We start from the raw sequence: 27,655 nt of genomic DNA on the forward strand, positions 1-27,655 counted from the left end.
TGTCAATTGCACATACCCTCAACTTGAGACATTGTGTTGTGTGACAAAACTGCACATTTTGTGGCCTTTTGTCCCTAGCACAAGGTGCACCTGTGTAATGATCATGCTATTTAATCAGCTTCTTTATGTGCGGATGGATTCTCTTGGCAAATGAGAAGTGCTCACTAACAGGGAAGTAAACAAATGTGCAAACAACATTTGAGAGAAATATGCCTTTTGTGCATGTAAAATATTTGAGCAGGGTACCAACACTTTACATGTTGCATTTATATTTTGTTTAGTGTAGTTTACCGGCTTTGATTAGGGGTACAATCATACATTCCATTCACTCTGGCTATCTAGTCCAATTTCAGAGCACTCTCTTCTGAGTGTGCCAGAGCACAAGATAACTGATGAATTTACAAACGCTCAAAACCCGTTGAATATGACCGGCGTCTATAACCCCCAGCAGAACAGTAACAGTCACCAACTGCTATAGATAACAAGAAAACAGCCTAACCAGCTCTGCTAGTTTGAGTAAAATGGTCAGAGTGATGTGTTCTCTCATTTGTGTCTGGGAATAGCTAGCCAACTTTAGCCAGTTAGTTTGGGTGCTTTTAATGCCGTTCTGAGGTAAGTACGCTCGGATCAACCATTCTCCTCGGCCAGAGCGTCCAGTGTGCGCTCTGAACACTCTAAGAGCGAAATGCTCTGAATTTATAAACTGACAATCTAACAACGCCCTGAATATTACGAGTGCACTCTGGCACTCCAGAGTGAATTTACGAACACGTCGTACAGTTCCATTACATTTACTACCCAATCAGACGTGTAGATGTACCCAAATACGGAAGTGAACCTATGACGACTGTACTACCCGGAAGTTTTTAGCGTCACCGGGCAAGTTGAAGAATCTATTTGTCCACAAAGTTTAAAATGCAACGTGAAAAGAGTGTCAAAGCGAAAGAAGTGATTGAATCACTTTGTAAACTTCTATATTCACTAGGTTTGGAGTGTGTACCAAGTGCAGAAACGTTCAGACGGGCTAAGTTTAACAAAGGAGAGGATGTGGTGAGTTGTTGAGCTGTATAGTGACTGGATTCAGTATACATTTGAAGCTCGTCGAAGTACAGATGTTGCTAGTGCTGGACCACTTTTGTCAAATCAAATTGTATTTGTCACATACGCCGAATACAACAGATGTAGACCTAACAGTGAAATGCTTACTTACAAGCCCCTAACCAACAATGCAGTTTAAAAAATACGGATAAGAATAAGTAATAAAAGTAACACGTAGTTAAAGAGCAGCAGTAAAATAACAATAGTGAGACTATATACAGGGGGTACCGGTACAGAGTCAATGTGCGTGGGCACTGGTTAGTCGAGGTATTTGAGGTAATATGTACACTACCGGTCAAAAGGTTTAGAACACCTACTCATTCAAAGGTGTTTCTTTATTTTTACTACTCTCTACATTGTATAATAATAGTGAAGACATCAAAACTATGGAATAACACATGGAATCAATCATGTAGTAACCAAAAAGGTGTTAAACAAATCAAAATTCTTCAAGTAGCCACCCTTTGCCTAGAAGACCGCTTAGCACACTCTTGGCATTTTCTCAACCAGCTTCACCTGAAATGTTTTTCCAACAGTCTTGAAGGAGTTCCCACAAATGCTGAGCACTTGTTGGCTGCTTTTCCTTCACTCTGCGGTCCGACCGATCCCAAACCATCTAAATTTGGTTGAAATTGGGGGATTGTGGAGGCCAGGTCATCTGATGCAGCACTCCATCACTCTCGTTCTTGGTCAAATAGTCCTTTCACAGCCTTGATGTGTGTTGGGTCATTGTCCTGTTTAAAAACAAATGACAGTCACACTAAGCCCAAACCAGATGGGATGGTGTATCGCTGCAGAATGCTGTGGTAGCCATGCTGGTGAAGTGTGCCTTGACTTCTAAATAAATCACAGACAGTGACACCAGCAAGCTTGGGAGGTGTGAGCATGGCCAATAAGGTGCTAGGGAAGGTTAATGCCAGGACTAAGTTTTTGGCTAGAAAGTCCAAGCTGCTTGATAAGGACTCCATGAAAGTGCTAGCTACTGCCCTCATTCAATGCCATTTTGACTATGCTAGTACTTCCTGGTTTGGGGGCTTATCTAAATTTATGAAGGGGAAGCTCCAGATAGCCCAGAATAAACTGATCAGGGTAGTGCTTCTACACCTGCATTGCTTGCTGTTTGGGGTTTTAGGCTGGGTTTCTGTACAGCACTTTGAGATATCAGCTGATGTACGAAGGGCTATATAAATACATTTGATTTGATTAGTATTGAAGGTGAGTCCACGGGAGGAGGACTCTGCTTTCAGGAACTAAACTGGAGCTGCTTTCAGGAACTAAACTGGCTGCCTGTTGAGGCTAGGGTGTCCCAGATTAGACTAGGTTTGGTTTACAGGAGTATTTATAGTCCTGCGCCCAGATATCTAAGTGATTACTTTCCTCGTGTTAGGGATGCACACAATCACAGCACCAGATCAGGTGTTGCTGATGTGTGCTTATACAGGTTGGTAATGCTGGGAATGGTACTTTCTTGTATACTGGAGCCTCAGAGTGGAATGAGTTGCCTCTGCCTATAAAAACAACGTCCTCTTTGGACAGCTTTAAAAATGAAGTAAAAATATGTTTGATGTCCTCTGTGCCCATATGAATAACCCCTATGATGTAACTGGAATGATGAGAGAGATGTTCTTCTCTGTTTTTGTTTTATTATTTCACTGCCATACTGTGTTCGATCTTGCTTCAAGAGGACCACAATTGAAATAAGTCCCAGACTTTGTTGTGCGTTATCCTCAATGATTTTATTCATGTGCATGTATGGCTTTTTCAAGTTTTATGTGTGATTGTCTTTTTAAATGGTCAAATTTATAAACTAAACTTAACACCCCCACACCAAAACACAACCTCCGCTTTACGGTGGGAAATACACATGCGAAGATCATCTGTTCACCCACAAGACACCGCGGTTAGAACCAAAAATCTCCAATTTGGACTCCGGAACAAAGGACAAATTTCCACCGGTCTAATGTCCATTGCTCGTGTTTCTTGGCCCAAGTCTCTTCTTCGTATTGGTGTCCTTTTGCAGCAATTTGACCATGAAGGCCAGATTCACACAGTCTCCTCTGAACAGTTGATGTTGAGATGTGTGTTACTTTAACTCTGTGAAGCATTTATTTGGGCTGCAATTTCTGAGGCTGGTAACTCTAATGATCTTATCCTCTGCAGCAGAGGTAACTCCGTCTCTTCCTTTCCTGTGGCGGTCCTCATGAGAGCCAGTTTCATCATAGCGCATGATGGTTTTTCCGACTGCACTTGAAGAAACATTAAAAGTTCTTTAAATTTTCCATTTTGACTGACCTTCATGTCTTAAAGTAATGATGGACTGTCATTTCTCGAATGATGGACTTGGTCTTTTACCAAATAGGGCTATCTTCTGTATACCCCCCTTACCTTATCACAACGCAACTGATTGGCTCAATCGCATTAAGAAGGAAATAACTGTTAATTGAAATGCATTCCAGGTGACTACCTCATGAAGCTGGTTGAGAGAATGCCAAGAGTGTGCAAAGCTGTCATCAAGGCAAAGGGTGGCTACTTTGAAGAATCTCCCATATTAAATATTTTTGATTTGTTTAACACTTTTTTTTGGTTACTACGTGATTCCATGTGTTTCTTCATAGTTTTGAAGTCTTCACGATTATTCTATAATGTAGAAAATAGTAAAAATAAAGAAAAACCCTTGAATAAGTAGGTGTTCTAAAACTTTTGACCGGTAGTGTACATGTAGGTAGAGTTATAAAAGTGACTATGCATAGATAATAACAGAGAGTAGCTGCGGCGTAAAAGGGTAAAAGGGGCAGGCAATGCAAATAGTCTGGGTAGCCATTTGATTAGATGTTCAGGAGTCTTATGGCTTGGGGGTAGAAGCTGTTTAGAAGCCTCTTGGACCTGGACTTGGCGCTCCAGTACCGCAGAGGGAGATATTTAGTCCCAGGGTTTGCAAATGGAGGGCAAGGGAGAGCTTTGTACGCGTCTCTGTGTGTAGAGTAAAGGTGGTCTCGATTTTTTTTCCCTTTGTTTGCACATTTTACATGCTGATAGAAATTTGGTAAAACATATTTAAGTTTCCCTGTATTACAGTCCCCGACCACTAGGAGCGCCGCCTCTGGATGAGCATTTTTCTGTTTGCTTATTGCGGAATACAGCTCATTGAGTGCGGTTTTAGTGCCAGCATCGGTATGTGATGGTATGTAGACAGCTACGAAATCCTGCTGATACAGCGTAAAACCAGTCAGCTGTGTGTTAAGAATGTTGTCATTCAGCCATGACTCTGTGAAGCATAAGATATTACAGTTTTGAATGTACCGTTGGTAGTTTAATCTTCCTCGTAGTTAATCGATTTTATTTTCCAATGATTGCAAGTTAGCTAGAAGAACGGAAGGCAGGGGTGGGGGGTTTATTCGATCGCCTACGAATTCTCAGAAGGTAGCCCGACCTCATCCTCTTTTTTTTCCCCCCTGTTCCCGGGAAAGCAGTATGTCGTTAGCAGTATGTCGTTCACGTCGCGCTCGTCGGACTCGTTAAAGTGAAAAAAAGCTTCTGCCAGTTTGTGGTGAGTAATCACTGTTCTGATGTCCAGAAGTTATTTTCGGTCGTAAGAGACGGTAGCAGCAACATAATGTACAAAATAAGTAAAGAAATAAGTTACAAACAGCGCAAACAAACAAACTTAAATACAGAATCGGTTAGGAGCACGTAAAACGTCAGCCATCTTCTCTGGCGCCGTCTTCGTTTTCTCTGTCTGTGCAGGCTGTCATTTCACAATAATACAAAATAAACAACTTTTGAGCTCTCCATCGATTATAGGGGCTGCATTTTAATCTAACTCATTTGCTTGAGGGAGACCAAGTGAATTAATAACGTGTTTTGTGAAAATCCGCTTTGAAATCAGCATGTTGTGATCATAATAAAGTACTAGGGTAGTGAATTCAGCTGTAGCCTAAGCTAGCAAGGGAAGTTTCCTTACAATTAAAGCTGGAAGCTACCGGAATCGTCTTGCATTGTAAGTGTTCTAGCCTGTATGGACATTGTTTTGCGAACAGTAATTAACCATTTCTACATGCCGTGTTGCATTATTCAAGCATGTTAACTTATAGCTACCAACTGCCTAGCCAGTTGTGCAGCTTCAAATGTCAAACAAAATTGGAACTTTTGTCTAATTTCTTCCCGCATTTTTGCAAGTTGCAATCAATTTTTTGTTGATACAGCGTCGTCTTTATATCTGAAAATAATAATTTGGGGTATCATCTTCCCAAGGGCTCCACCTGAATTCACCCGCCGACGTTCCTCTGGACTGCCACGCACAACTTTTTCTCAGCTGGCACAATTTGATTAGCTGCACATTTTTGTATTTTTTTATTAGCATCATTTTTAATATTTGGGCTTGGGGAGGGTATCAAGTCAGGTCGAGTCATAAGGCTCAAGTCCAAGTCACGAGTCATTGGTGTTAAAGTCGAGTTGCAAGTCATCATATTTGAGTCTGACTCGAGTCCAAGTCATGTGACTCGAGTCCACACCTCTCTTAAGTGGAGCAGGTACTTTGCTCTTCACACTATCACGGGGCTGCACTCAGTGCGCTGATAGACACACGTCCTTGGACCAGAGCTCTATCATATGACAGGAGGGATATTTGTTTATCTCCTTTAGTCATCAGGTGGTTGCTTACCTTGGAATGTGTATTTCAGGTGGTGGAGTTCTGGAAGCTCATTCATAGTGTTCTTCTGAAAACACTGCTACTGGAATGTTCTTGCACAACACTTTCAGACTTGGGTAAGTGTAATTATTTATGGAGGAGTGCGTATGCTGTATGAATAGTGTCCATTGTAGCTATTATGTCCATTTCATACTCTTTGTCTTCAATGAATCATTGTGATTGTGTCTCTGCAGACAGCCATGTGAGAGAGGCACTCTGGCAGTGTGGTTACGGTGCCAGCTGGATTGTTGTGACGACTGCCGGGCTCTGTCCCAGGAGTGAAGTTGGGAGCCGAGAGCTGCTGGTGGCGTTTGGGTGGGTGTTGTCTTCAGGGAGCCTGCTGGAGGCCCTGCTGAGAGCAAGATCCCTGGAGCTGGATATCCTCTCACTCCCACCCACGGTGACATTCTTTTTCAAGTCTTATAGCAAAATATGTTTTGTGTATGAATAAAATCCACCCGTATTAACAAAATTTACACTGATTTGAAGTGGCAGTGCCATATTTGTCTAGCAGGTGGCAGTGTTGCTCTGCTGAGGATGAGGATGAGTTTCTGACTCAATAGAACTAGAAATCCATGTCTGTAAGTGGAAGGAGATGAGAGAACAAAAAACATTTCCCCCTTTCTCATAAATAAATTAGAATTAGTCTCTTACGTTCTGGTCTTAAACACTTAAAACCCACCAATCACCCTAATCTGAAAATCATTCAAAATTCCATGAATATTTAAAGAGAAAAAAGATGCCCTGTGATCCCTCCACTTTGGAGATGTTGAGATGGATCTATCTTGTGGAGTGCCCTCCAGACAAACCTTTACTCTCTAGACTCAAGCCTTTGGTCGTGATTGTCAGAGGGTGAGGTAAAGGCACTCCTGCCCTCAAAGCTCATCACATGGTACACATGGTATTTTTTATTTTTTATTTTACCTTTATTTAACCAGGCAAGTCAGTTAAGAACAAATTCTTATTTTCAATGACGGCCTGGGAACAGTGGGTTAACTGCCTGTTCAGGGGCAGAACGACAGATTTGTACCTTGTCAGCTCGGGGGTTTGAACTCGCAACCTTCCGGTTACTAGTCCAACGCTCTAACCACTAGGCTACCCTGCCGCCCCAAAAGGGCAGGCAACAACAAGGGTAGGCAACAACACATCTGCCACGCTGATCCTCAACATGGGGGTCCCTCAGGGGTGCATGCTCAGTCCCCTCCTGTACTCCCTGTTCACCCATGGCTGCATGGCCAAGTATGACTCCAACACCATCATTAAGTTTGCTGACGAAACAACAGTGGTAAGCCTGATCACCAACAACGATGACACAGCCTATAGGGAGGAGGTCAGATACCTGGCTGTGTGGTGCCACGATAACAACCTCTCCCTCAACGTGATCAAGACAAAGGAGCTGATCGGGGACGTCAGGAAAAGGCAGGCCGAACAGACCCCCTTTAACATCTACGGGGCTGTAGTGAAGTGGGTCGAGAGTTTCAAGTTCTTTGGTGTCCACATCACCAACAAACAATTATGGTCCAAACACACCAAGACAGTCGTGAAGAGGGCACGACAACACCTATTCCCCCTCAGGAGACTGAAAAGATTTGGCATGGGTCCTCAGATCATTAAAAAGTTCTACAGCTGAACCATCGAGAGAGTCCTGACTGGTTGCATCACCACCTGGTATGGCAACTGCTTGGCCTCCGACCGCAAGGCACTACAGAGGGTAGTGCGTACGGCCCAGTACATCACTGGGGTCAAGCATCCTGCCATTCAGGACCTCTATACCAGGCGGTGTCAGAGGAAGGCCCAAAAAATTGTCAAAGAATAGCCACCCTAGTCATAGACTGTTCTCTCTGCTACTGCACGGCAAGCGGTACCGGAGCACCAAGTCTAGGTCCAAGAGGCTTCTTAATAGCTTCTACCCCCAAGCCGTAAGACTCCTGAGCAGCTGGTGGTTACCCGGACTATTTGCGTTGTCATTTTACCTCTACCTACATGTACATAATTCTCTCAACTAACCGGTGCCCACTCACATTGACTCTGTACCAGTACTCCCTATATATAGCCTCACTACTGTTATTTTATGGTTGCTCTTTAACCTGTCTGGGAACACACCCAGTGAAATTGCAGGGCGCCAAATTCAAACAGAAATCTCATAAATCAAATTTCTCAAACATGTAAGGATTGGGCCCCATTTTAAAGATAACATTCTCGTTAATCCAGCCACAGTGTCAGATTTCAAAAAGGCTTTACAGCGAAAGCTCCACAAACGATTGTTAGGTCACCACCAAGTCACAGAAAAACACAGCCATTTTTCCAGCCAAAGAGAGGAGTCACAAAAAGCAGAAATATAGATAAAATGAATCACTAACCTTTGATGATCTTCATCAGATGACACTCATAGGACTTCATGTTACACAATACATGTATGTTTTTTTTTCTCGATATAGTGCATATTTATATCCAAAAATCTAATTTTACATTGGTGTGTTATGTTCAGTAGTTCCAAAACATGCTGTGATTTTGCAGAGAGCCACATCAATTTGCAGAACTACTCATAATAAACATTGATAATAGATACTACTATTATACATGGAACTTTAGATGAACTTCTCCTTAATGCAACCGCTGTGTCAGATTTTAACATTTTTTTACGGAAAAAGCATACCATGCCATAATCTGAGTACGGCGCTCAGAGCCCAAACCAGCCAAAGAAATATCTGCCATGTTGTGGAGTCCACAGAAGTCAGAAATAGCATTATAAATATTCACTTACCTTTGATGCTCTTCATCAGAATGCACTCCCAGGAATCCCAGTTCCACAATAAATGTTCGATAAAGTTAATAATTTATGTCCATATACAGTGGGGCAAAAAAGTATTTAGTCAGCCACCAATTGTACAAGTTCTCCTACTTAAAAAGATGAGAGAGGCCTGTAATTTTCATCATAGGTACACTTCAACTATGACAGACAAAATGAGAAAAAAAATCCAGAAAATCACATTGTATGATTTGTAATGAATTTATTTGCAAATTATGGTGGAAAATAAGTATTTGGTCACCTACAAAAGTTTCTCAATACTTTGTCATTGCCAACAAAGGGTATATAACAGAGGTCAAACGTTTTCTGTAAGTCTTTCATATTCATGAAATATAGCGAAACACAGCTTAGCCTTTTGTTAATCACCCTGTCGTCTCAGATTTTGAAATTATGCTTTACAGCAAAAGCAATACAAGCGTTTGTGTACGTTTATCGATAGCATAGCATTATGTACACTTAGCATCAGGAAGCTTGGTCACGAAAATCAGAAAAACAATCAAATGAATCTTTGATGATCTTCGGATGTTTTCACTCACGAGACTCCCAGTTAGACAGCAAATGTTCCTTTTGTTCCATAAATATATGTTTTATATCCAAATACCTCCGTTAGTTTGAAGCGTTATGCCCAGGAATCCACCGGAAATAACGGTCATGACAACGCAGACAAAAATTCCAAATTATATCCATAATGTCGACAGAAACATGTCAAGCGTTTTTTATAATCAATCCTCAAGGTGTTTTTCAAATATCTATTCAATAATATATCAACCGGGACAGTTGGCTTTTCACTAGGACCGGGAGGAACAATGGCCGCCTCTCTCTTTTGCGCAAAAATCACTCTGAGAGCCCCCACCTGACCACTTACGTAATGTGGTCGTTCACGCTCATTCTTCAACTGAAGAAACTACGTCTAAAGGCTGTAGACACCTTAGGGAAGCCATAGAAAAAGGAATCTGGTTGATATCCCTTTCAATGGTCAATAGGGATGCATAGGAACAGAGAGCTTTCAAAATAAGAGTCACTTCCTGATTGGAATTTTCTCAGGCTTTCGCCTGCAATATCAGTTCTGTTATACTCACAGACAATATTTTTAGTTTTTTTAACTTTAGAGTTTTCTATCCTAAACTGTCAATTATATGCATATTCTAGCATCTGGTCCTGAGAAATTTACTTTGGGAACGTTATTTTTCCAAAAATAAAAATAGTGCCCCCTAGCTTCAAATTAACACATATTTTTCTTAACTGCGTTGGTGGTTAAGGGCTTGTAAGTAAGCACCTGTTGTATTCGGCACATGTGACAAATCACATTTGATTTGATTTATCTCAGATCTCACTGAGTAGCCCCAGAGAGGGAGGCTCCGTTGTGGATGTAGATGGCCAAGGAGGCCTGAAGGAAGACGGACTCCTCAGGAGACTCCAATGGCAGTATGGGAAACTCAGGTTCCAGTGGCGGAGGTTGCTCTCCATTCAAGAGGAAAGAGCTAGACTCCTTCACCAGGCAAGTCATTCAACCTGGACCGTAATAATACTTCTAATTTTTAAAACACTTTTCTAAAAACCCAAAAGACACTTCACAATAATGCAACCAATGGAATGTGAACATCATTATCGTCATACTGGTTTGTTCCAATGTCTCTCAATCTGTGTGTTCTGGTGAAATGGATAACCACCATAGCCTCTGACTCATATTTTCTTAGGTCCTTTCCTCCAGCACAATGCCCTCCACGTCCACCTCCCAGCCCTCTTCTGATGACCATCACAGCATGTGCTCAACTGCCCTGAAAAAGGTGACTATTCCTCCTGCCCCTGTCCCCATCATGTTCAACACAGCTACCATCACCAGACACAGGCAAACCACAGATCACAAACCACAGATGAGGAAGGAGAGGCACAGTATACCTATTTCCTCTTTGTAAAGAGTTCTTGCGAACATTGCTGGTGGGTATCTCTCTGTATCTCTCCACGCTTTAGAAATCTGTTGGTTGAGGAACAGAAGCCTTCTCCTTAAAGTGAGAGATCTTTTAAGCAGTAGGGTTTAAGGGGTACATCCTCACCATGTAACAGGTGTTTCTTAGGGCACAGTTTGTTGCAGTGGGAGTCAGTACTAGGAAGGGCACGGGGAGAGAAAGGGAGAGACAAGTAGAAAGATTTATTTTTGAGTGCTTGTTTTCTGAAAAGGGAGGGAAAGAAAAATCTAGACACGACCAAAGAACCTCTGCCTCCCAGAGTGTGTTTTGACACTATAAGTAGTGAAGGCCCTGGTGCAGCCCTCCTGGGAGAGATGTGAGTGATGTGCAAAGCCAGAGAGGGAGAGGGAGAGAGAGAGAGAGAGAGAGAGAGATCTCTACTACTTTGTTTCTTTAATAGCTGGAAAGCTCCACAGGGAGGATCATCCTGTACCGTTACTTAGCCTTTGACCGAAACAGTGCTTTGTACCAATGCCAGCCAATGAGGCAGTGAAGGAGCTCTGGTGTCCTCTGTAGCTCAGTTGGTAGTAGTGTTGTCACAATACCAGATTTTTGATTTCGATACCAGGTTTAGTATCACGATACTCGATACCACATTAAAAAAAAGGTGGATTAGCCAAAGTCACAGAATGGCAATTGATCCAGACAGACTCAGCTACTGCTCTCTTTTTATTTAAGAACAAATTCTTAATTACAATGATGGCCTATGAACAATGGATTAACTGCCTTGTTCAGGGGCAAAATGACAGATTTTTATCTTGTCAGCTCGGGGATTAGATCAAGCAACCTTTCGGGTACTGGCCCAACGCTCTAACCACTAGGCTACCTGCCACTCTTCAGTCGTTGGGCATCTTTTGCATTCAATTATCATTGCATATTTCTTTGAGACAGCCATGTATGCATTAATTGAATCAATTATACAATTATACATAAAATTTGACTAAATACAAAACAACATAATGGTAATCATTTATTTGAATGATAAATCTCTATATTGATAAACTGGGTAAATCTCCCGAGTGGCGCAGAGGTCTAAGGCACTGCTTTGCAGTGCTTGAGGCATCACTACAGCCCCGCGTTCGATCCCAGGCTGTGTCACAGCCGGCTGTGACCAAGAGACCCATGAGGCGGCGCACAATTGGCCCAGTGTCTTCCGGGTTAGGGGAGAGTTTGGCCAGCCAGGATTTCCTTGTCGCGCTCTAGCAACTCCTTGCGGCGGGCCCTTCGCCTGCGATCAGACTTCGGTCGCCAGTTGTATGATGTTTCCTCCAACACATTGGTGCAGCTGGCTTCCGGGTTAAACAAGCAGTGTGTCAAGTAGCAGTGCGGCTTGGCAGGGTCGTGTTTCGGAGGACGCATGGCTCTCAACCTTTGCCTCTCCCGAGTCCGTATGGGAGATGCATCGATGAGACAAGACTGTAACTACTAATTGGATACCACAAAAAAGGGGTACAAGTTTATTCAATATTCAATATTTTATTGTACTGATCAACAACATTTGCATAGAAGAAGCAATCTCTTATTTTATGAAAGTGTGTAGTCTCTTTTTAAGAAATGATTGAGTTCATTTGCAAGGCAGAAAGTGGCTATGGAACCTGACTTTAGCTATGGAACCTGACTTTAGCTATTTAACCTGACTTTAGCTATGGAACCTAGTGGAAACCAGACAGAAGGCGAGGGAGATGAAGTGAGGGAGACCAAGTGAATTAAAAACGTTTTTGGTGACAATCAGCTTTGAAATCAGCATATATTATGTAATCAGCATATGATCATAACAAAGTACCAGGGTAGTGAATTCAGCTGTAGCCTAAGCTAGCAAGGGAAGTTTCCCTACAATTAAAGCTGGAAGCTACCGGAATCGTCTTGCATTGTAAGTGTTCAAGTATTCAATCATGTTAACTTCTGTGCATCATGAGTGGGGCGCTAATGCAGCCCAGACAGCTCTAGCAATGGGTGAGGTAGTGGAGCAGGAACTTTGCTCTTCACACTATAAAGGGGCTGCACTGATAGACAGACTTGATCCTCTCAATCACGTGAAACACATTTGACAAAAGTACCAAACGTAACAAAAATTCTAGTATCTAACCATTTTTTTTGTACTGAAAAAGTACAGAGGTTTTCGGTATACCGTGTAACGCTAGTTGGTAGAGAATAGCACATGCAACACCAGTGTAGTGGGTTTGATTCCCGGGGCCACCTGTACTTAAAATGTATACACGCATGACTATAAGTCGCTATGGATAAAAGCATCTCCTAAATGTCATATTATTAGCGACACAACAAAAATACACAATGGAGAGGCAGTAACTACCTGCAGCACCTGGGGAGATGGAGTAACACTCAGAGAGAAACATGCCTGGCAGAAACTAAAGTAGGCCATAGAGCTCAGCTCACTAGCAGATGAAATCAAATAAACATGCATATGTTTTGAGGAAGACAAGACAGGCAGGTTAAACCAATGAAGATTTTTGAGAGCATTAATTATGAGCTAAATGTCTCCTGTCTGTGTGTGTCTGACAGTGGTTGAGGCAGGCTGGGTTAAAAGAATGTCCCCTGTCTGTCTGTGTGTTGCAGGAGGTGGAGCGTCTGCAGACTCTCAGTCAGCTGTTGGAGGCCTACCTGGAGTGGAAGAGACAGGAGCCACTCTTCTGGTGCTGGATGGTAAGGGTAGTGCTTCCTCTGTCTTCTCAGTGCCTCAGCACTGCTTTTAACCAGTCCTTTAGTATGTTCTGTCTACTCTACAGTGTAATTGACTAGGTTTTGCATGGCATTTTTTTTATTTTTAAACAAAACCAACATGGAGACAGTAAGAGACAGTGAAACACAATTATTAAGGAACTAATAGCCTCCTAACCTGCTCTTTCCCACTAGTACTACCTGTATCTTTTGGTATTTTATTAGGATCCCATTAGCTGTTGCCAAAACAGCAGCTACTCTTCCTGGGGTCCACACAAAACATGAAACATAATACAGAATGACATAGACAAGAACAGCTCAAGGACAGAAGTACATACACATTTACAGAACTACATATCCTCTTTCTCACTCTCATGAACTACCTCTGCAGTGTCTGACAGAATGATTCACTACCGTTCTGAGTTCTCATCTCTGTCAGATTGACATGAAGTTATTAAGAGAGCCTCCATGGACAGGCGATGTTTTTGGCAATAGTCATCCTGCTCTGATTCCCTCTCTGCATGCAGATCACAGAGAAGTGGATTTGAGGATTGTAGAAGTTCAAAATGAAGTGCAGTTTCATTAGAAATAAACCTATCAGAAGTCCTTTGAGTGTTTTCCCTAAAGTAAAACAGAAACCGCTTCCTTTCATGGTGTTTCTATCAGTGTGTTTGAAACCCACAGTTGGACTCCCAGGGTTTTGATTATTAAAGTCCAGTCGACTACATTAATGTGAAAATTATTTCAACTAGTACTTTAATCCACCTCAAAGCCATTTCATTTCAAATTAAAAAATAAAGCTTTGTTGCCTTTTGTGAGAAATGTAATATGTCCCAACTTGCTAGTCTTGCTGTTTACTGTCTTATCACTTAAAAATTGGGTAACATTTTTTTGGGGACATATCTGGGAATAACTTTTAAGATTTGATGTAGATCAAATGTGAATTAATGATCCGTTTCAGAAATCTCGAGACCTATAGGAGGAATTATAAACTGGTTACCAACATACATTGAACAATAAACAATTATTTTTGCATCATAGCAGTGGTATATTTTATCTGACATACAAATGGCTGGAATGCTGTTTTAGCCTATCAGCATACAGGACCCGTAGTACCTGGTTTATAATATAAACAAATATAAACGCAACAATTTCAAATATTTACTGTTCATATAAGGAAATCAGTCAATTGAAATAAAATCATTAGGCCCTAATCTATGGATTTCACATGACTGGGAATTACGACTGACCCCATTTAGTTCACTGGTCGATTGTTTGGTCTGTAGGCTGTTGGTTGACTGAGATTTCTTTACTTGAGCAGTAGCAACAAAAAATAAATAATCATGGTGTACCTGACACCTGTCTGATTGGCGCCTGTCTGAGTGGACTGATCCATTGTGGAAGCCGTGGGGGTGGCACAGTCCGTCAGTATAAGACGTGCTACTGAAATTGTATGTGGTTATATTATGTAAGAACAATGGTGCAACAAATTATTTTCTAACAAACGTGCATTCTCCCTCGCTGGATAGTGGTCGTTGTCCACGGTTCTGAAACATATCAGTACGCTGTTTTATTGGCGACTTTTCCTAGACCATGTTGCTATGTGCATCATAGCAAAGTTAACCAGCATATTGGTGTTGAGAACAATGTGGCGGAAGCAGCAGCAGAGTTAGGAGAAGAGAAAACAGCCCTTGCCTTATTGTCTAAGAGGAGAGAGGAAACCCCAACTTAATTAGGTCTATAATCAACAATCTAACTGCTAAATGTGCCTGGCTTTATAAATCATCCATATGCATGTACAGAAATAAGAGAGAAGCTGCTTCTGTTGCCTGTTTGAGTGTGTGTTTAATAGCCTACTGATTCTGTGAGCATCAAGCCTCACGCAACAATATCACAGATGGTCTGTTTTTAATCTTTGCTTTGCTGTAATAAAGACTTTACCCGTTTTCTTTCGTGAGACCAGCCTCTCTGGTATTATTTCATTTATTTAGTGTTTACACTGTTCCAAATTGTAGAAAAAAAATATATTTATTATAATAACCTTCCCTTTTCCTTGATCTCATTATTGTTGTTATTATTATGATCCTCATTATAATAATAAGTAATGTCATTATCATTAGTAGTCTTCGTATAGGTTCTTTGTATAGACCTAAGAGCGAATCCTGTTTAGTCTTAATACCGTAACTGATTTAGGCCTATAATTCAATATATAGGCTACTGTATCTATCAATCAATCATTCATTCGTTCATGCCATCACACAGCATACGAGCATAATGATGTGAAATGCAATCAAGCATTTTAGTTTTAAAATTAAATAACAAAGGGAGCTGTGATAAAGACTTTATATATATATATTTTGTTGGTGTTAGAACAGACTCTCTGTTACACTTATTTATTTAGTGTTTTACACTGTCCCAAATGGTCAGTAAAAATAATATTGTAATCTAACAGCAACAGTTTGGTACGCATTATACTCACGCAGTGCTTGTTCCAATACCCTCCTTTATCTGAATCTCCAGTAGTTTCTACAACTAAGTCACATGTCTTCCACACATCTGCCTTCCCCTTTCCCTCCTGAGCAACCAGTAAACATTCACCCATTTCCAATGTATTTTTCACGTCCTCCACATCCATTTTGCTGTCGACATTACTATGTTCGAAGTTAGTTATAACCAATTTATTGATGTGATTATAATAGGCTATAGCTCAGGCCCTATTGGTCACATGCATGCGATGCTCACATGTTTTATGTGAAGAGAGCAAGGGTTCAGGGAATAGGGAATGTTTTTCCTAAACAAATTAGGGATTTCGGTAACAACTTTTCAGTCAGAAATGGCTTGAGTTATGTTGCAGCTCAAGCAACAGGGACAGCGCTACACACACTGATGTTCTGTGGTGGATGTTGCAGCAGGGAGGACAGACAGGCAATGGGAGCCCGGCACACAGTCACCCACTGTGTTTTTATTTTTAACACAACGCAGAAAGTCTGAGCCAGGCAGCACAATCACATTGATTTGTGGTCTGACTCCCTCTAGTCATTTGTCTCTTTTAATGATTTAATCAAACAGTGTGGTTTAAAGCATCAGACAAGCTCAGTGCATATAGTTGATTTGATTCAAACATAGAATGTGTCTATATACAGAATCAAACAAATTTTAACATTTTCAACCAATCGATTGGTCGAAAGAACAGATGAATCCTGGTCGACTAAGATATTTTTTGGTCAGGGACAGCCCAACTGGGAATACAGATATGCATCTGTTTAAAAAAATAAAGTATCTGTGACAAAGGTATGGTGTGGATCAGAAAACCAGTCAGTATCTGGTGTGACCACCATTTGCCTCATGCAGGGCGACACATCTCATTTGCGTAGTTGATCAGGCTATTGATTGTGGCCTGTGGAACGTTGTCCCACTCCTCTTCAATGATTGTACGAAGTTGCTGGATGTTAGCGGGAACTGGAACACGCTGTCGTACACTTCAATCCAGAACATCCCAAACAGGCTCATGGGCGACAATTCAGGTGAGTGTGCAGGCCGTGGAAGAACTGGGACATTATCAGCATCCAGAAAATGTCTACAGATCCTTGTGACATAGGGCCGTGCATTAGTGTTTGTTGTCCATAGCTTATGCCTGCCCATACCATAACCCAACTGCCACCGTGGGGCACTCTGTTCACAATGTTGACATCAGTAAGCCGCTCGCCCACACAATGCCATCTGCCCGGTAAAGTTGAAACCGGGATGCATCTGTGAAAAGCACACTTATCCCTCGTGCCAGTGGCCATTGAAGGTGACCATTTGTCCACTGAAGTCGGTTACGCGCCGAACTGCAGTCAGGTCAAGACCCTGGTAAGGACGAACATGCAGATGAGCTTCCCTGAGATCCAGTTTCATCAGCTGCCTTGGTGGCTGGTCTCAGATGATCCCGCAGGTGAAGAAGCCGGGTGTGGAAGTCCTTGGCTGGCGTGGTTACACGTGGTCTGCAGTTCCCCAGCACAAGGTGTACCTGTGTAATGATCCTGCTGTTCAATCAGCTTCTTGATATGCCACACCTGTCAAGTGGATGGATTATCTTGGCAAAGTCGAAATGCTCATTAACAGGGATGTAAACAAATTTGTGCACAATTTTTGCGAAATAAGCATTTTGTGTATATGGATAATATTTTATTTCAGCTCATGAAACGTGGGACCAACACTTTACATGTTGCATTTTATATTTTGTTCAGCGTATGTGTTGAATGTATGGAGGCCCCAGGACCTGGTCTATGATATATCCGTTATCTGTTGGAGGGTTAGTGTAGAGTCTGCCATAAGCCTGTATGGAGTTTATCCACAGTCATGGCCTGCGTCCCAAATGAAACCATATATAGCATACTACTTTTGACCAGGGCCACATAGGGTACAATTTGCGACAATGCCTATAGTATGTCTGTGCCTGGACTCTATCTGACCTCTCTTCTAGGAGGGAGGCTGCTGTTGGGCAGTTGATTAGAACTAGACCCACATGGATCAATATTGGACGAGAGCTGCAATTACACAGGAAGTCCGATCTTGACAAAAGCTCTTTTTTTTTTACCCTTATTTATCTTGGCAAGTCTGTTAAGAACAAATTCTTATTTACAATGACGGCCTACACCGGCCAAACCCTAACCCGGACAACGCTGGGCCAATTGTGTGCCGCCCTATGGGTCTCCCAATCACGGCCGGTTGTGATAACGCCTGGAATCAAACCAGGGTCTGTAGTGACGCCTCTAGCACTGAGATGCAGTGCCTTAGACCGCTGCACCACTCAGGAGCAGAGAGTGAAAGGAGAGAGAAGGGAGGAGCTCAGAGAAAATCAAAGATTTTTGTTATTTTTACATGCCATTTCCTGGTTGCTAAAATTCAAATAGTTTGCCTAATTTCAGTTCATGTAACAAAACAAGCAAGTGTAGTGTAGAGAATCATTGTACCATCTAAACCGCTGTGAAATATATTTTCCCTAACAAAAAATATAGTATTTTCAGCTGTTTGAAGCTGGTGTACAAAACCCAAAGTAAGAGAGACAAAACTTAAGAACGGGAATCATAGATATAATGCACATAGAACAGATCTACCGCTTTTCAGACTTGCTTTCAATGAGAATGACAGATCTATTACTCATATTTCTATGTGAATTTGGTTGGGTTACCCCAAAAGTTACATATTGCATCTTTAATTTAATAACAAAACTTTTGAGGTTTGATATTAATTTTCCCAGGATCATGCATTATGAACAGTGGTTCTCTATTTCTCACTTTCTCAACCCTCTCTTTCCTTCTCTCCTCGCTCCTTCCTCCCTCTCTCCCCCCTCCCTCTCTCTGTAGGATAGTGTTGTGGACAGCCAGCTCTCAGACCTGAGAGAGGAGGACACTGTAGAGAACATGTCACCTGTACACCAAGTTGTCAATAGGTGCTTTCCCTACGGTTACAAGGACAAGGAGGGTCTGGAACAACTGGACAACATGCTGCTGAGGCTGCACACAGGGCTGAAGGACACATACACAAGACAGGTAATGCACACCCTCACACAGCAGGTGAGTACCAACTGGCAAGGAATCAAAGTTTGGCTCTTTATAAATTGTATGAAATTCCGTCCTCTCGTCCTCTACTGTCTTCAATGATTGGAAAAGACCGGACAGGTGGAAGCTCATCATTAGATTGGCTTTCACCTCGTCAGTTCTTTCAGGTCATTGGACTGAAGGAGGAGAGGAAATGTTTTAGGACATTTTGAGAAAGAGAATTTGTCAGAGCAAAAAGAGGGAACTTCAATGTTCTGGAGGACTTGCATTATGCAGTTCAAGTGGGAGTGGGTCTGATGGCATTATGTGCTCCTGTTCCTCTCTCTCCTTTTCGCTCTTTCTCTCTCTTCCTCTCTTTGGGAAATCATTTTCTGGAATAATTTTCTCAATTGAAGTGGCTTGTGAATTGAGCTCTTTCATTTGGAATATGAATGCCTAAATCTGTGCTTTTGTGTACAGCATTACATTTCATTATGCTATATAGCCTATTTGCTTATTGCTTCTCTCCAGACTCTAGGCTTGCATAGCTTCCAATTTTATTCATATCATTACACTGATACAGCTGGGAATTATTACCAACCTCACAATCAGCACATCTAGGTCACCTAATAATATAGGCTACATTAATTATCCTCTCTCGTTCCCTCCCTCTCAATCTCTTTCTCTTTTTCTCTCTCGTTCTCGCTCTCTCTCTACACTAATGTGGGAAGTGTCTGGTGCAATATCAAAATGTCTGCCAAATTCTCACCCATTATCGCGCATGAATGCACTAATGCCGTATGCACAAGCACACACACACTCCTCCCCCATGAGAGTCATCAGTGTAAATGAAATGCTGCTGGGGCCTAGCAGTCATTTTGTTTTAGAGATTAAAACATTTTAGTAGGAAGTAATTGTCTCAGATGATATACTGAAAGAGGCAGAGTTATCCTGCAATTCATTGCACTGAACTGTTTGTCAATGCCTCCTTTCTTCTTCTGTCCCGACAGAACAGAAAAGCGCAGAGTGTTCTTCAAGACGCTGAGGAGTTGGAGGAGATTGAGAGGAGAGTGGCTCTCAGGCTGCATGGCTTGGCTGAGTCCTGTACTTCAACTCTTACATCTGGTTGCTGTAGTTACAGGCCAAGTCTCCAGGGGCCACAGCCACTTCCCAACCATCACCAGCCTTGTAGGCCAGGGTCTGTGCTCCCACAAGCCTGTGATGGGGCAGTGCTGCCAGGCAAGGTGTCTGGGACAGGCACGGTGATGGTCCAAGTCCAGGCCTCCTCACTGATCGTCAAGCTGCAGCAGAGAGAGGACTTCCTGCTGGGGGAACTGGGCCAGATGAGGCAGGCAAAGCGGGGACAGATCCAGGAGAAGACAGCCAGCTGGCTGGAGGGGGTTGGAGTTGTCCTCATCCCCCCTCTTCCTCTCAAGAGATAAACACTAACAGGATTCTACTTCAGGGTGTCTGTGCGTGCAAGCGAGTGAACAGGATGCTGTTCAGCTCGGTGGCTGACAGACTGTCTGTCCCCAGACTACTTTCATAGACATAGAATGACTAGAAGGTGCAAAGCTGCTCGACAATTTGTGGCTATATGTTCTATTAATTATATTTATATGTCTACTGCTACTGCTAATATATTATGATGTGATGGACTGCATGTGATATATTTCAAATGACATCTGAAATGCACATGAATCAGTTGAAATCAAGATATTTGTGTGTGTGTTGATGTAATCCACTGTGGGAGACAACATAAACACCTGTGTGGGCTGGCTGTTAAGTTGCTGTTTTTTTTTATTTTTCTTGTATCTTATCTTTTCTCTGTGCCAAGCTTTCAGGAGAGAAAACAGTCTTAAAGTTCTGAAGTAGGTCAGGGTTTAGGATGTTCTCTCACTGAAGTTGGTTTATAAGTAGACCGCCTGGCGAATGCTCTCTCCGTCTCAGCCTCACACTGATTAGCTGATGTTACCCGTCCTGGCCTCACCCCTCAGAGGATTCATCCTAGTGCCTTCACCTCCTCAAATTTCTGTGTGTGTGTGTGTGTGTGTGTGTGTGTGTGTGTGTGTGTAAGTAACAAGCATTTCATACAGATGAATTACCTAATGCATGGAGGGAAAAAAAGTCACGATCTGACTGATGGAAACAGGATATGCCGGTCCAATTTTATAAATGCCAACAGACAATTTGTTTGTTCGACATGGTGGGATCTTTTTGTGTCAGTAAAATGTATTTTGGGAGAAATTACGTTGAAAATGCTGTTGGCATGCTGACTGCAGGAATGTCCACCAGAGTGATTGCCAGATAATTTAACGTTCATTTCTCTACCATAAGCCGCCTCAAACGTTTTAGAGAAATTGGCACTACGTCCGACCGGCATCACAACCGCAGACAGGTGTAACCACGCCAGCCCAGGACCTCCATATTCTGCTTCTTCACCTGTGGGATCGTCTGAGACCAGCCACCCGGACAGCTGATGAAACAGGGTTTGTACAACTGAAGGATTTCTGCACAAACTGTCAGAAACCATCTCAGGGAAGCTCATCTGCGTGCTCCTCATCTTGATCTTACTGCTGTTCGGCATCCTAACTGACTTCAGTGGGTAAATGCTCACCTTCACGGATGAGTCCCGGTTTCAGCTGTACCGGGCAGATGGCAGACCGCGTGTATGGCGTCATGTGGGTGTGCGATTTGCTGATGTCAACGTTGTGATCAGAATGCCCAATAGTGGCAGTGGGGTTATGGTATGGGCAGGCGTAAGCTACGGACAAGGAACGCAATTGCATTTTATTGATGGCAATTTAAACGTGACGAGATACCGTGACGAGATCCAGAGGCCATTCATCCTCTGCCTTCACGTCATCTTTCAGTATGATAATGCACTGCTTCATGTCGCATACTCACCAGACATGTCACCCATTGAGCATGTTTGGGATGCTCTGGATCGACATGTACAGTTCCCACCAATATCCATCAACTTTGCACAACCATTGAAGAGGAGTGGGACAAGGTTCCACAGGCAACAATCAATAGCCTGTTCAACTCTATCCGAAGGAGATGTGTGACGCTGCATGATGTAAATGGTGGTCACACCAGATAATGACTGGTTTTCTGATCCACGTCTTTTATTTAAAAAGTATTTGTGACCAACAGATGCATATCTGTATTCCCAGTCATGTGAAATCCATAGATTAGGGCCTAATGAATTAATTTCAATTGACAGATTTTCTTAAATGAACTGTAACTCTGTAGAATTGATTCAATTGTTGCATGTTGCATCTTATGTTTTCATTCGGTGTAATAACCATCATACAGAAGTAAACTTGGAGTCACGCGATGATATGTTCTTAGGTTCTCCCAATACGACTCGGTAAAACATGCAGTTTATTAGGCTACAGATAATATAAGTTATGGTGAATTTCACAGGGTGGTGAAAGTGCACATTCTCCTTACCAATAAATATCTTATTTTGGTGACATGATGATTGATGCTTGGATGTCGTTTGACAAACAAAAATAATATTTCTCTTATTCATAATGATCTCACAATGCATGTAGTCTACCCGCACTGTATCTTCAAGCTGTTGGCTAGAGCAGATGTGCCAAGACTAGAGTGGGCAAGTTTGCAATATAACGCAACAGTTTTTTTGGACAAAACCATCAGTAGGGTGGAAAATGCGATGGAAACCCATTCTATGTTTAATTTGGTACATAATTGAATGGCAAAAGTCATTTTTATGTGCACTACATTATCATTATCACAGTTTTTTTGCAATTAATCTTTTTTTTTAAATGAAAACCCATCTCTGCTTAGAAAATACGCATATAGTTTCCTGCAGATTTTAGAATATTCTCATGAAAATCTGTCGCAAAAACCTAGGTAGTGGTGTGCATGCATGTGATTAGTTTGTGTGTCAAGTATTAATGTTTCTCTTGCACTTGTTAGATCTGTTTCATTTGTTGAGAGCAATGTACATTTCTGTATAAATTTGCGATAAACAGGAAACCAGTACTAAACTGGAAGAGTTTTTGATAAACAGGAAACCAGTTACGGAACTGGAGGGGTCTTTGATAAACAGGAAACCAGTTACCAAACTGGAAGGGTGTTTGATAAACAGGAAACCAGTTACCAAACTGGAAGGGTGTTTGATAAACAGGAAACCAGTTACCAAACTGGAAGGATGTTTGATAAACAGGAAACCAGTTACCAAACTGGAAGGGTGTTTGATTGCCTAGTCTGTCTGTGCCACAGTGGCGTGTGTGCATTGATGTAATCCACTGCAGGAGACAACATAAAGACCTGTCTGGGCTGGCTGTTAAGTTGCTGGGTTTATTTTTTTCTTGTATCTTATGTTGTTTTTTTTTGAGCTAAGCTTTTAGGAGAGAACGTGCTAAAGTTCAGAAGTAGGTCAGGATTTTGGAATGTTTTCTCTCACTGAAGTAGTTTAAGTAGGCCGCCTGGCGAATGCTCCCTCCTCAGTCTCACACTTATTGGCTGACATTACCAGTCCTGGCCTCACCCCTCAGATGATTAATCCTAGTGCCTTTATCTCCTCCTGTGTGTGTGTGTGTGTGTGTGTGTGTGTGTGTGTGTGTGTTGTACAGTCGTGGCCAAAAGTTTTGAGAATGACACAAATATTAACTTTCACAAAGTCTGCTGCCTCAGTTTGTATGATGGCAATTTGCATATACTCCAGAATGTTATGAAGATTGATCAGATGAATTGCAATTAATTGCAAAGTCCCTCTTTGCCATGCAAATTAACTGAATCCCCCAAAAACATTTCCACTGCATTTCAGCCCTGCCACAAAAGGACCAGCTGACATCATGTCAGTGATTCTCTTAACACAGGTGTGAGTGTTGACAAGGACAAGGCTGGAGATCACTCTGTCATGCTGATTGAGTTCGAATAACAGACTGGAAGCTTCAAAAGGAGGGTGGTGCTTGGAATCATCGTTTTTCCTCTGTCAAACATGGTTACCTGCAAGGAAACACGTGCCGTCGCCATTGCTTTGCACAAAAAGGGCTTCACAGGCAAGGATATTGCTGCCTGTAAGATTGCACCTAAATCAACCAATTATCGGATCATCAAGAACTTCAAGGAGAGCGGTTCAATTGTTGTGAAGAAGGCTTCAGGGCGCCCAAGAAAGTCCAGCAAGCGCCAGGACCGTCTCCTAAAGTTGATTCAGCTGCGGGATTGGGGCACCACCAGTACAGAGCTTGCTCAGGGATGGCAGCAGGCAGGTGTTAGTGCATCTGCACGCACAGTGAGGCGAATACTTTTGGAGGATGGCCTGGTGTCAAGAAGGGCAGCAAAGAAGCCACTTCTCTCCAGGAAAAACATGAGGGACAGACTGATATTCTGCAAAAGGTACAGGGATTGGACTGCTGAGGACTGGGGTAAAGTCATTTTCTCTGAATCCCCTTTCCGATTGTTTGGGGCATCTGGAAAAAAGCTTGTCCAGAGAAGACAAGGTGAGTGCTACCATCAGTCCCGTGTCATGCCAACAGTAAAGCATCCTGAGACCATTCATGGGTGGGGTTTCTTCTCAGCCAAGGGAGTGAGCTCACTCACAGTTTTGCCTAAGAACACAGCCATGAATAAAGAATGGTACCAACACATCCTCCTAGAGGAACTTCTCCCAACCATCCAGGAACAGTTTGTTGATGAACAATGCCTTTTCCAGCATGATGGAGCACCTTGCCATAAGGCAAAAGTGATAACTAAGTGGCTCGGAGAACAAAACATCGATATTTTGGGTCCATGGCCAGGAAACTCCCCAGACCTTAATCCCATTGAGAACTTGTGGTCAATCCTCAAGAGGCGGGTGGACAAACAAAATCCCACAAATTCTGACAAACTCCAAGCATTGATTATGCAAGAATGGGCTGCCATCAGTCAGGATGTGGCCCAGAAATTAATTGACAGCATGCCAGGGCGGATTGCAGAGGTCTTGAAAAAGAAGGGTCAACACTGCAAATATTGACTCTTTGCATCAACTTCATGTAATTGTCAATAAAAGCCTTTGACACTTATGAAATGCTTGTAATTATACTTCAGTATTCCATAGTAACATCTGACAAAAATATCTAAAGACACTGAAGCAGCAAACTTTGTGAAAATTAATATTTGTGTAATTCTGAAAACTTTTGGCCATGACTGTACACATGCGTATGTGTCTGTCATTGGTGTGCATGCATGTGATTAGTTTGTGTATGCCAAACATGAATGTTTCTCTTTCACCTGGGAGGGCTGTTAGATTTGTTAAGAGCAAATTACATGTCTGTGTGAAATGTGCGATAAACAGGAAACCAGTTACCAAAACTGGAAGGGTCTTTTATAAACAGGAAACCAGTTACCAAACAGGAAGGGTGTTTGATAAACAGGAAACCAGTTACCAAACTGGAAGGGTGTTTGATAAACAGGAAACCAGTTACCAAACTGGAAGGGTGTTTGATAAACACAGGATTAGCAGATTGGAGAAAGTCAGATGTCCTGCTGGATTAAAGTGATATATAGTATGTTAATATAGTGTATGTGCTTTGTGTGTGTTTGTTTGCATGTCTGAGTATGTTAATATCTCAGCTGTGTGAATGAGTGTGAGGTCTGAGCTATCACACTGGGCAAAACAGGTTGAATCAACATTGATTCCACATCATTTCAACAAAATTATTCAATGTGATGTGGTTGAATGAACACGTAAAACTGATTGGATGTGTAAGAAGTCCTTAACTTAAAGGAATTTCATTTTTTTTAAATCCAACCTTTAACCTAAATCCAATGACGGTGACATTTTTCATAGATTTTATGTTAAATTCACGTTAGTTGAAAACTTAACTAAATGGAAACTAGACCCGATGTCTGTGCCAAGTGGGATGTATGTGTGTGTTCATATCTTAGCTGTGTGTTCATATCTCAGCTGTTTCAAGTTTTACTGACAGGTGCACAAGTACACTGAAATGCCTTTCTCGCAGGCTCTAAACCCAACAATGCTGCTCCCAACAAGCTGCTCCCAAACATTTTAAACCAGCATCAGAAAATGTAGTCTATCATAGTTCATGTGGGATTCAATGACATTATGAAGGGCAGCTCAGAACAGCTGAATATGGATTTTTAAAGAAGTGATTGGGTCTCTGCTTGACACCACAACAAACGTCCCATAATATCTGGCCCTCTGTCCTCCCTAAATCGTGGCATTGAACGGTTCAGCAGACTTTTAGCCCTCAATGACTGGCTACGGGGCTATTGCATCTCTGTGGGTGTAACATTTATTGAAAATGTTGATACCTTCTGGAAGCAAAGCTGGTTTTATAAGGAGGATGGAATCCACCCAAGTCATTTGGGTTCCTGGATCCTTTCACAGCATTATAAGGGTGCGTTGAGACAATGACTATATCAATGACCCAAGCCCAGCTCAGTTAATCCCTACCATTGTGTCGCTGAGTTGTCATAATGCTTCTGAAAATGTACATTATCCCAGGGGAGTTGGAAGACACAATGTAAGTCACCTAATGTCTGTCCCTCTTACTGCCCTGAATGCCTCTGCTAATCCCATAGCTATTGTATGCAGTAATCATGTGCCTATGAACCAGAGTTATACTGTTAGCACTGAGGCTGTGTGCAGCTCACCCTGCACTAACATAAATAACATGAGCATGTCTACTTCTGCTAAGTTTCCTAGTAAAGCAATGAAAACAATCAAGCATCCCATAAAAGTGCTAAAAATAGCCCACATTAACATATGTCTCTTTAGAAACAAGGTTCATGGAAGCAATAATTTGCTGGTAACTGTGGTGGTTCATTTCTTTACTATCAAATGAGGAGAGACAAACTTATCACACAAGTCAGAGTTATACTAAAACTAAATCTTTAATAGTGAGAACTTTGCAATAGCGATGGCTTGTGAACGATTCACCATTTCTGATGAGCCGTTGAGAGCGGCGAGCCAAGAGTACAAAGGTATTTTATAGCCAAGATACACCCATTTCAACCTACATGACGAACAACCGATACATAGAATGGGTCACAAGGTTAAGATTTGTATGAAAGATACCTATAATACATAGCAGACAGTATCTGCTGTGTCAACAGTTTTCATTGTGTAGACCAGTGTCTGGCCCTGGTACCATATAGAACAGAAACATTAACTCATGCTCTGGAATGCTCTTTAGGTTTTATCACCCAAAGACATCGTAAATCTCCTGTCAGTGTTATCTCCCAGAGGCCCATCCTCAGTAGAACACACACACAATAGTTAACAGAATACTCTATTCTGTCGAAGAAAACAACCATTTGATGCAATAAAAGCATTCTAACATAATCTTGCAATTTTTCCACAACATAACAGATGTTATTCATATGCTGACAATCTCTGAAACTCGCTTAGATAATACCTTTGATGATACAGTGGTATCAATACATGGTTATAACATCTACAAAAAATACAGAAATGCCAAAGGTGGAGGTGTTGCCGTTTATATTCAGAACCACATTCCTGTAAAGCTTAGAGAGGATCTCATGTTAAATACTGTTGAGGTAATATCGCTACAGGTTCATTTGCCTCACCTAAAGCCCATTCTGGCGGGAAGCTGTTATAGACCACCAAGTGCTAACAGTAAGTATCTGGATGATGTGTGAAATGCTTCATAATGTAGGTGATGTCAACAGAGAGGTATATTTTCTGGGTGATATTAAATATTGACTGGTTTTCATCAAGCTGCCCACTCAAGAGAAATCTTCAAACTGTAACTAGTGCCTGCAACCTGGTTCAGGTTATCAGTCAACCTACCAGGGTAGTTACAAACAGCACAGGAAGGAAATCATCAACATGTATTGATCACATCTTTACTAATGCTGCAGAAATTTGCTTTAAAACAGTATCCAAATCCATCAG

General features: G+C 42.0%; 1 protein-coding gene across 1 annotated transcript; it reads left to right on the forward strand.

Annotated features, from left to right (window-relative positions):
* Nucleotides 1-833: 833 nt before the first annotated feature.
* Nucleotides 834-22,243, forward strand: tedc1 (tubulin epsilon and delta complex 1). Its single transcript, XM_021585275.3, has 8 exons — nucleotides 834-1,050; nucleotides 5,778-5,862; nucleotides 5,980-6,185; nucleotides 9,922-10,092; nucleotides 10,292-10,381; nucleotides 13,136-13,222; nucleotides 18,586-18,771; nucleotides 19,770-22,243. The coding sequence occupies exons 1-8, from the start codon at nucleotides 916-918 to the stop codon at nucleotides 20,199-20,201; spliced, it is 1,392 nt and encodes a 463-aa protein (XP_021440950.3). The 5' UTR covers nucleotides 834-915; the 3' UTR covers nucleotides 20,202-22,243.
* Nucleotides 22,244-27,655: the final 5,412 nt, after the last annotated feature.

The sequence above is a fragment of the Oncorhynchus mykiss genome, chromosome 25, assembly GCF_057628025.1.
Source record: "Oncorhynchus mykiss isolate SJ-2025 chromosome 25, ASM5762802v1, whole genome shotgun sequence".
NCBI classification, from domain to species: Eukaryota; Metazoa; Chordata; class Actinopteri; order Salmoniformes; family Salmonidae; genus Oncorhynchus; species Oncorhynchus mykiss.

Excerpts from the sequence above, each read along its gene's own strand:
- tedc1 (XM_021585275.3), top strand. The coding sequence starts at position 916 with ATGCAACGTGAAAAGAGTGTCAAAGCGAAAGAAGTGATTGAATCACTT. Across the intron at positions 6,186-9,921 it reads TCCTCTCACTCCCACCCACG|ATCTCACTGAGTAGCCCCAG; the intron begins GTGACATTCTTT and ends GATTTATCTCAG. Across the intron at positions 18,772-19,769 it reads AGGACACATACACAAGACAG|AACAGAAAAGCGCAGAGTGT; the intron begins GTAATGCACACC and ends CTGTCCCGACAG.